Source organism: Pinus tabuliformis, chromosome 7, assembly GCF_031772625.1.
Source record: "Pinus tabuliformis cultivar Carrire ecotype Pingquan chromosome 7, CPIR1, whole genome shotgun sequence".
In the NCBI taxonomy this organism is placed as follows: Eukaryota; Viridiplantae; Streptophyta; class Pinopsida; order Pinales; family Pinaceae; genus Pinus; species Pinus tabuliformis.
The window spans coordinates 622681571-622692254 of NC_142293.1; the positions used below are offsets into that span (position 1 = coordinate 622681571).

General features: G+C 32.5%; 1 protein-coding gene across 1 annotated transcript; it reads right to left on the minus strand.

The window, feature by feature from the left end:
- Positions 1-856: 856 nt before the first annotated feature.
- Positions 857-8919, minus strand: LOC149248976 (uncharacterized). The gene is made up of 4 exons (XM_089451558.1): positions 8647-8919; positions 1871-2000; positions 1615-1751; positions 857-1503 (listed from the first exon to the last, which is right to left on the minus strand). The coding sequence occupies exons 1-4, from the start codon at positions 8753-8755 to the stop codon at positions 857-859; spliced, it is 1023 nt and encodes a 340-aa protein (XP_089307684.1). The 5' UTR covers positions 8756-8919.
- Positions 8920-10684: the final 1765 nt, after the last annotated feature.

Here is a 10684-nt window from a genome sequence, read left to right on the forward strand (position 1 = left end):
GTTCAGGCTTTTCAATATCTAAATTTATGGTCAGATAGCCCTCCATCACAGTATGCATAGGTCAACTACATATGAACATGATTGCACCTTGAATTCTCAATGTTCATCATAAATTGTGAAACAAACCTTTGTACAATTCGTCGCATTGATATGGGAAAATCCTATGCCAACTGAAATGTCTCATTAAGGCTTTCCTGCCTTACATTGCAATTTTGCAAAAGCATGACTTATGCTTCCAAGATACACTTCATAATAAAATAATAATAGCAAACGAAATCAAATTGTGGGATTCTTCTCTTGATAAAAAGATGGTGGCTCCCATTGGCCGCAAAAACTTTTATCTACAAATCTATGCCATTGCCTTACAACATTTCCTTTGCAACATATGATGCAAATGCTAGTTATTATAATAACAAAACATATATAGTAATACCATTACTATTATTTTCTTATATCTAAAATATAATTATTAGAGTAAGAACATATATACTAATAAGTTTATTATTATTTTTTTTAATCTAAGATATAATTATTATAATAACAAACTACAACCCCATTGTAAATATATAATAATAAAATTTAAAATATTTAAATACTATCTTTTTTAATATTATATGTTAAAATATACACCGGCTGAATGAGGTCATGAATCACTCTCCTGTGCATACAATCATATTAGAGTATTGAGTTAAAAAAGGTCGAAAGTAAATTACAAAGGATAACCCAAAGGCTGAATGCCCTGCGTTGATTGACTGGTTAGCTATCACAGATCTGATCTCGTGGCTACAGTGCACCTTTACACTAGCGTTGGCTTCCTCGTTGCCCATTATTAAGCAATCCTATTGATCACCAACCACTACTTCTCCCATCCCAGGCAACTCTTACCTCTTCTGCCTAGCGACATTAATGTCCGTTGTTGCCCAGAATCTTTGCAATCATCCTGATCTTGATCATCCTGATCTTGAGACTGCATTTTAAAGTACTGATCAAAGTCGGCCCATAAAATTGCTGGCTCACTAAATTGGGAGAGGGGATTATGTGCAGGGTATGGCTCAGCTCGTGGATAAACATTACTGAAATCAGCTGCATTTGGATAGGAATAAGTACTGCTACATGCGTTTTTTCCAGAAGATGCTGTGAACGACAGATTGTCGATCATCACGTCATTGTCATTTTCACTTTCCCCTTTCAGCGAGTCGCTGATCTCAACCAGAGCTGGAATGATGACTGTACAGCCGAGATCGTTGTTTGCAGAGCCTGGCGCTGCAGGCGGCAGCAATGTCCTCCATGTGTCTCTCAGTTGATCGTATCTGGGCGATTTTGCAGTTTGAACAGTATGTCCTTGCGCTTGCAGACCGGGAGATGTAAAAGCCTCTGTGAAGCTGTCATTGGTGTGATCAATCCACAGTTGTGAACAAGAAGTTTGGTGGTTGTTGGTGCAGTCTACATCAATTAAATCAAATACGTCCTCAACACGATCGTGCTGATTTTCTGCAGAGGCAACTACATTAAAGATGTTATTAATTGACTGCATGTGACTGTCAGGAATAACTCCCAACGGCTTGGCAGAGTGAAGCGACATATAAGGATCTGGAGCGTGCGAGGGAATATTACATTTTGTGTTGTTGTTACCGTTGGGTTCCGTGGACGAGGAAGAGAGAAGCCCTCCCTTCCTCTTCATGCAAGAATTCCAATAGTTCTTGATCTCATTGTCTGTACGTCCAGGCAAATGGGCAGCAATTTGAGACCACCTGCGTAGGTAATGCCATTCATTTCCCAAATCAAAGGAAAGGAAAGTGAGCATGGAATCACTTGAACAATTATTAACAAAGAAGATTAGGGAAGAGCATGAATTGACAAAATTGGAAACCTGTTGCCGATAAGGGAATGCAAATGTCTGATCGTTTTGTCTTCCTCGTAGGAAATCGGGCTGTGGTTAAGGCCAGGTCGTAAGCAGTTCATCCATCTCAGCCTGCAGCTCTTTCCGCATCTCTGCAGACCTGTATACACGTTCAGAAAAATTTATAAGGTGCTCTACCACTCAAAGTTGTCTTTTGTTTTTGCATTTACTGAGTTTAGATATTTTATATTTTGGTGTGGTAATATAATTCTTAGGTTATATTAATAGTATATATATTTTTATTTAAATTAAAATTTTAAATATATGAGCTACTTTGGTTTTTAAAGTTTTACTGAATTATATAAATTTAGCCATTTAATTGTGGAGTTTCAAGAAATTTAAATTTATTTATTTAATTTGACCAGTTTATATTGTATGGTATTGTATCGAAATTTATTATTGTTTTAGTTCGTATAATGATTTTTTGAATTTATAGTTATATATATTTTATTGTGATGTTGGACAAATTTTTCCTGATGCAAATATCCATATAAAAGTATGTTTTTCAAATATAATTGCTTGAAATTTAAATTAAATAGAAAAATTAGTATTAACACAATACAAATAAATACAAGTTTAATAATTGCAAAAAATATTTCGTAGAAATCTGTGCATTGCATATGGGAGTAACTTTTTGTGACTTTTCTAGCTTTATATCTCTTAACATTACCATCAAGTGCTTTCTTCAATGTGTAGACCCATTACATACAACAATTTTTCTAACTTTAGAAACCTTTACCATGTCAAAAGTTATCAACTCCTTTCTTCAATGTGTAGACCATTACATACAACAACCTTTCTAACTTTAGAAACATTTTCCATGTCTCAAGTTTTATTCTTCTCTAAGACATACTTTTTTTCTTTCGTTGCCACCTTCCATTTGGAACCATTGATAACATATATTACTTCCTAATAACAAGAACGTCCGGAGTCAATGGTAACCAAAATAGCATATGAAGTAAAATTGATATACCTTGTAGGAGGGTTTCTCTCCCTGGTAGATCTTCAAAGTTTTGGTTGTGGGATTACGACATTTCCTTGAATGCCTTTAGCATTTATTACTTTTTCACCATTAAAAGTTTCTTTTTTCTTACTTGTGTCTATAGATAGTTGGGTTTCCAACTAAATTTCTTGATTTAATGACCCATGTTTTTGCACATATTCCTATTTCAAAGGATCTTCTACATTTTCTGACTTAATGAGAGGAGATTAATCAAATATCACATCGTTGTTGATGATAATGTTGTTGGTACTAGGAGCCCAAAAAATATATATCCCTTAGCAACATCATGATGCCCAACAAATATATCATTCTTTGATCTATGGCCTAAGTTAGAATGTTGATTCTTAGAAATAAGAATGCACACTTTGCAACCAAAATATTTAAATTTAAATAATCATTGGGATGAATTTCCGAGATCTCTTCAGGGATTTTACAATTTATTGCGACTAATGGTGATGAATTTGCAAGATAAAAAGTAGTAGTGACTACTTTATGTCCACAACTCTTGATGCAAATTGACATTGTTGAGCATGCTTCTTGTTCTTTCTAGAAGAGCCATCTTCATGCTTTCTTCTATGCCATTTGTTGGGGAGTATATACAAAGGTTTTGTGTCTCACTATCCTAGGTTCTTTCCAATATATTTTTAAATTCTAAAGAACATAACTCACCTCCATTATCTCTTCTTAAACATTTGCTTGCTTTCCCAATTTTGTTTTCTACCATTAGTCAAAATAGTTTAAATGTGTTAAACACATCATGTTCTCTTTTGACAACATAACCCACACATTTCTCAAGAAATCATTTACTAATGTTACAAAATATGACGATCCTCCAAAATAAAGAGTAGGGGATGTCCCACAAACATTAGAATGAACATAATCAAGAATTCCTCTACTAGTGTGACTACCTACTTTGAATTTACATCTACATTTCTTTCAAAATATACAATATTTGGAAAAATTCAGATCCAGATATTTCAAATTTGGAAGTAATTTATGGTTCATCAGTACTTGTAGTACTCTTTGGCTCATATGTCCTAGTCAGTGATTCCATAAATGAGTGGATTTAGTTGTATCTTCACATGTTGTCATCACTTTATTAACATAGATACTTCCATCTAGCTTATAAAAATTTCATGTCTTAGCACCCTCAATAACCACCAAAGTGCCCTTGGATGCTTTCAGTTCTCCATTGTGAGCTATAAACTTATGACCTTAGAATTCAAAGATCCCAAAAATATCAAATTATTCTTTAATTCAAGCACTCTATAATAATGGTTAATGTTCTTATAATACCATAAAAATTTAAATTTTTGGCGCTTCCCACCTAAACAATCTTACAAGAAATACTATTTTCCATTAGAACAATTAAACCATCAATTTTTTCATATTAAGAAAACCAATTTCTATGTGGACACATATGATGAAAGGTGCCAGAATCTAGCAACCAATCTTTATAGTGTTGAGAAACATTACTATAGACAAAAATTCATCAATCCTACTTAAGTTTGATTTATGTGTATTTGCCTCATTTTGATGTCATCCTTGGAATCATTTCTCTTATAACAATCCTTCTTAATATGCCCACTATTGTTATAATACCAACATCTAATTTTACTATTTTTTCCTTTGGAATTTGATCTAGATGTACCTCTCAACTTTTCTCATTTTCCTTGTACTCACCTACAATAGTTTTTTCTTCTCATATAAAGGTTTCAGTACTTGATGTATTCCTCATCGCTTTAAACACCAATACTCCAATAACATAATCAAATTCAAGAGCTTCAATTAATCTAATTAATCAAACTTACAAAATGATCCCGTGATTCAGAAAATGAACACAGTGGTGTAATTTCCTTATCTTCATAATTGATTTTAAAATCAATGTTATTAAAATTACAAGCAAGAGTATTAATCACACACAAGCGATGTACAATTTTTCTACCTACTCTCTTTTTTAGACTATATAGTTGCCTCTTCAATTATATCTGATTCATAAAATAATATGTGATATAAAATCCTTCTAACTTGGTCCATAAGCGTACTGCTATTACTTCTTTAATTATGTTAAACACGACATCACTAGCTAGACATAACTGAATTGTACTAAGGGCTCTAGCGCCGAGACCCTTCCAATATTCCTCAGTGATCATTGCACATTTATTCTTGTTGCCCCCTAATGCCTTCTACAATCCTTGTTATACTAGTAAATTTCATATTTTTAATTTCCATAATTCAAAATTATCTTTCCATTAAATTTCTCAACTTGAAATTTAGTATTTGTCACCTTTTCCATTATTCTCTACACAAGGGCTTTCCATCATTTTTTTGTGTCAATTTGAAAAAAAAAACTTTCACAACCCCAATTTTTCAGTTTAAAAACCTTATTTTAGAGAAACACGATTTTTCATAACTTGTTTTCTAAACCCCCAAAAACCTTATTTTTCAACCAATTCTCAAACTCGATTACTTGGAATGTTTATGTATATAATTAAAATATATTTAGCCTTCACCCAAATTTATCTTCCATCTAACTTTAATTAACTATATACACTTGTACAAGATAAAAACGTACCATGATTCTTTGACTTCTCTACATCTGTAGTCAACATGTGTTGTGTGGGGAGTCATTCTCATAGCTCAACTTCTTAATGTATTCAGTTCTTTTCCAAGGTTCTTATATTTTTTTCTCACTATGAACTTGCTCGACCTCTTCTAAACATGGCTTGGCTAGGGTTTCCGGAATAACCTTTGTTTTGCACATTCGTAACAAACCCTCCTTTGCACACAAATCAAAGACCCGATGGCTTCCTTTACATGAAAAGTATGGTTTTTTCTTTCCCTACTATGGTTCATAGACCCAACCTCCTCGATGGCTCTATTCAACCCGAAAACCCTCACTGTACTTGACATAATCCTTTGTGATAACTCTCTTCCACTCGTTGACCCTCACTTTGTTGATTGATGTAGCCCTCTATGGCTCTCTTCCCTTTGAACTCAGCAATGGTGTACGACTCCATTTTCACCCGCAATTAATTCTTTGATTTTTAGTATATGGCACCCTTCAACAGATCCCTTTTCACCCACAATTACCATCTATACTCAACATCATGCTTAGATGTGCTATGGTACTTTGGGACACCAATTCTTTAGGAAGAAAACTGACACCAAGAGCTACCTTCATGCCGATTTGTACCATCATCCATCCCAAAAATTTGGGGTCCTTAACACTCTTGCTGTTAGAGCCCTCACAATCTCCAACATCAATCACCTTGATGAGGAGATTAAGCACTTAACCTTTGTCTTTAAAGATATAGGATACAAGGAAAATGATATTGAGAAGGCTATAAAAATGGTTGAAGAAAAGGTCCTCCCTAAAGAAAATTGCGGGACAATTTATCTTACTTTCATTCAAGGGGTTATGGATAAAATCGCCAAGGTTCTAAGAAATAATGACATATTCACTCAGTTTACAACTTGTGGAGCAATTAAGCAAAATATGAGATCTGTCAAGGATAGCATCGATCAACATGAGCTCAAGGGAGTTGATAAGATTGATTGTTCTTGTGGCAAAACTTATATTGGAGAGACAGGGCATTCCTTAAAAACTAGACTTAAAGAACATGAAGCAGATATCAAGAATGGGAGATCATGCACTTCAGCACTTGCAGATCACTCCTCAAAAACCAAGGATCATGTTTGTCTCGAGAGCGCCAAGATTATCTTTAGGGAAGATTATTATCATAAAAGGAAAATCAAAGAGGCACTTGAGATTAGGAAATGTCTGAATCACCTCAAAATGGATGGTGGGAATCAGATCAATGGAAATTGGCTTGCAGTGATTAGGCATATCAATACTTCCAGGTCTTCTAAGATATAGTACTCGAGGTATGAACCCTCTTCCCTAACCTTACTCGCTAATTATTTATGAAACATAAATAAACTAATAAATAAATACTTCGCCCCAAGGGATAGCTCAAATGGTCGAGTTCCCGTTGCTAAGCACTTTCCCAGTTGGGAGGTCACGGGGTCAAATGTCCTCGACGCCCTCGGGGTTAGGCCTATTAAGATTGGCCAACGGGCAAATCCCTTCGGGTGGAACTATCCCGATATTTACCGTGGATGTAGCGGCCACTCAGTGACCATGAACCACAGCTTCAAAAAAAAAACTAATAAATAAATACTTATAAGGAGTAATAAATGGCTTTAATTAATAATTAAAAATTACTCTTTATAAGAAATTTATTAAAAATTTTAAAAATTATAACAAACTCAGCCTGAAACAAGTATTAATTATTAATAAATTAATAAATTATTATTTATTAATAATATGTTTCATAATAATTATTTCTTTGTTAATTAATAATTAAATTATTAATCATTATTAACTAAATAATTAAATAATTAATATTATTATTATTATTATTTATTAGTTAATAATCATTACTATTTTATTTGTAATATATAAAAATTAATTCTACTTATCAAAATTAGGACTTTCTCTTAGTAATAATCTTATTATTACTAACCGATATTAATATTAATTTAACATAATAATTCTAAATAGATAAATAATTATATATTTCATCATAAAATTAATATAATATAAATTAGTAAATTACTATTACTCATTTATTATTAATATTACTTATAAAATAATTAATTTTTCACTTTTTAATAAATCTTTATCAATTTTAATTTACTAATAATTAAAACAATTTTTTTTATTAAGTTAGTGTTTCATATTAAAAAGATATTAATTTATTACATATTTTATAAAATAATTTAGTAATAAGTTTTATAAAATTAATTAAGTTGAGGATGTAAATTTCACTTAAGTTAAAAATCTGTATGAAATAAAAATATTGGATATTTGATAATAAAAATTAAAAGCAATGATTATTAAATATTACTTAATAATAAGACAATTACATTTAATATAGTAAATTAAATATTTTTATCTATTAATTAGTCTTACTTAGACTTAGGTTTAGTTTTTTAAAGTTAGGTAGATTTTTGTTTGTATTTATTTATGGATCAAGTATTTATCTGTTGTGGTTGGTAATCTCATCTTTCAATCTATCACTTATGTCTTAAAGATGGATCGTGTTTAAGATTGACAACTTCGACAAGAGGCACACAATACTATGGATGATCACAATAAAAAATCTCTAAAAAAAAACAACCACAAAAACTTAAAATCTAATATAATCTATATTTTTATATCACTACACAGATCTATAGATTCTATATGATGTATATTTTTATATAACTCTGTAATCTCGGTTTAGTTTTTAAAAATTAGGTATGCATTTATGGATTAAGTATTTATCTATTCTAGTTATTAAGAGCATCTTTCAATCTATCACTTATGTTTTAAAGATAAATCCTCTTTAAAATTGACAACTTTGATAAGAGGCACACAATACTATGGATGATCACAATAAAAAATCACATAAATAAATAAGTTATTTTAATTAAAAAAATAAATAGATATTGTATTATTGAACATTGCTCCAATACTTACTCCAATACTATAAATTGAAAAAGGAAATTGTTATATATAGAGTCATTTGTATTTCATTGATCTATATACTGACACTAATTTTTTTGGGAAAACAAAAGAGTAACCCGCTGAATGTTACGGTTGTCACTCAGCTATTTAAAGATATTGAATTGAAGATAGCAGCAGAATAAAATTGAAATTAAAAGGGAATGGGTACTTCATTAATTGATTAATTACCAGTTTGCTTTGCCACCCAATTCCAGGAGCAGCCCATAAGGTACTTCTTCTTCATCATATAATTGATGAGTTTCTCATCTTCTTCAGGTGACCAGCGACCTTTTCTCATTGTTTTTTTCCAAGAAATGGGATCGCTTCTCCTTGCACTCGTGTGATTTTCCTACCGATTGATGCTCTGTCCAAGTGATCGAGTTTGGTTGTGTTCTGGGACTCTGCTCGCCCGGGATTTTTAAACACATGCACCACAAGAGTGATTGAAAATCCTGCAGAGGGATGAGCCAATACCGCGTACTATTTTTATCCCTTTCATGGTATATATATAATTTTTACTGATTTCTTCTCTTCCTTCGGATGACAGGAATCCTAATTCTCTCGTCATATAACATCTCAACGAACATTGCAGAAAACGTCCAATCACTCACTTGAAGTTGAAAATGATAACTCATATATTTTGCTTACTCTTCGCCACATTTTTAAACACAAGCACGACAAGAGTGATTGAAACCCCTGCAACGGATGACATAAGTATCCATTCCTTCGGATGACAAGAACCCCAACTCTCTGCCTCCGCATACAAGATATCAACGAACATTGCAGAAGACGTCCTACCAGTTACTTGCACTTGAAAATGATAAATCATATATTTGCACTTACTCCTAATTCGCCCCGTGCTTCCATGTTCACAAAGCAATCTGTGTTCATAATACGTGGCTTAAATTTCCACCAGATACGTATAGTTGTTGAAGATTAAAAAAATCAATTCAAGTAAGATCAGCTTTAATTCTTCCCCAGCTTTTCACAGTCGGAGACCTTTTAGTTGAATTGCTTCCCAAGCATTTTATTTGTCATCGACTGCGAAGAAGTACAAGTCACGTGAAATTAAATATCAATAGTATATGGATGACTCGGTTGTAATTTGGTGAAATCGAAAACCTACTACGCGATATAGAATACCGTTAATTATTCAAAATCGTTGTAATTTGGAGAACAGAGAAAAAACTTTATTAATTCTCACTAAATTTTGTACGTGTTCTCTCGCATATTTCATGACACTGACGCGAACGTAGAAGTTGGTTCAGGGCAGGGATCTGATCAAAATCAAACTACTCGACGAATGTGATTGTTTTCATAATTTTCGTGTTCGGTTTAATGGTTTCTAACAAAGTAAATCGACGAGTTAGAGAAATTTGTGGTAATATCTGATTTGCAAGTTGTTAATAACAAATCCCATCTTTTTGTTTGTGTTGATCATATAACATATCTAAACTCTCTGCGCTGATCATATAACACATCTAAACAAAAAAAAAAAAAAAGAAAAAACATTCATAATCTATTGGAAATTTTTTTTTTCAATTATTAGATTTTATAAGTTAGGGTTTGTTTTTTCCAATTATTAGATTTTATAAGTTAAGGCTTGATTTATAAGAAACTTTGCTTTTCCTAAATATGGTTATGTTGGAGATATGCACAGCAAATTAAATCAAATACTCACCAATTAAATCATACACAGGCAACACAGGAATTAACGTTGTTCACCCAACCAATCTGGGCTAAGTCCACCAAACATAGGCATCAGCAATTCTTTATTAATCAAACAGGAGATTACATAAACTCTCACACTACACCCAAAACCATTCGTATGAATACCTGTTATATAGCAAGGAGAATCTAACTGCCTCATAAATCCTCTCAACTCAAATTTAGGATGCATTAACTCCCTCCCAACAAACTGGAGCTAATCTAGGAACTAATTCCTATTGTTGTCATCTACTGAGATTTTGCCTATTTTATTCAAAACAGAAAATCTCAACAATCTCCACCTTGACAACAATTCGCCTGATGCCCTGTTATTATTATTTTATCTTTTCTGCAAGCCAAGAGAAGCCAAACACCAGCATAGCTTCTCCAACAAAACTGGTTTCGTGAACATGTCTGCACAGTTGTCCTTTGTATGCACCTTTTCAAGAGAGACTCCCCTTTCAGTGATAACCTGTCTTACAAAATGGTACTTAATTGGAATATGCTTTGATTTACTATG

Bases quoted from the DNA above. Each gene is read 5' to 3' on its own strand.
- LOC149248976 (XM_089451558.1), bottom strand. From the start codon at position 8,755: ATGAGAAAAGGTCGCTGGTCACCTGAAGAAGATGAGAAACTCATCAAT. The intron at 2,001-8,646 runs GTAATTAATCAA...ACGTGTATACAG, and splicing joins TTGGGTGGCAAAGCAAACTG to GTCTGCAGAGATGCGGAAAG. The intron at 1,504-1,614 runs GTAATATTCCCT...TCTTTAATGTAG, and splicing joins CGGTAACAACAACACAAAAT to TTGCCTCTGCAGAAAATCAG.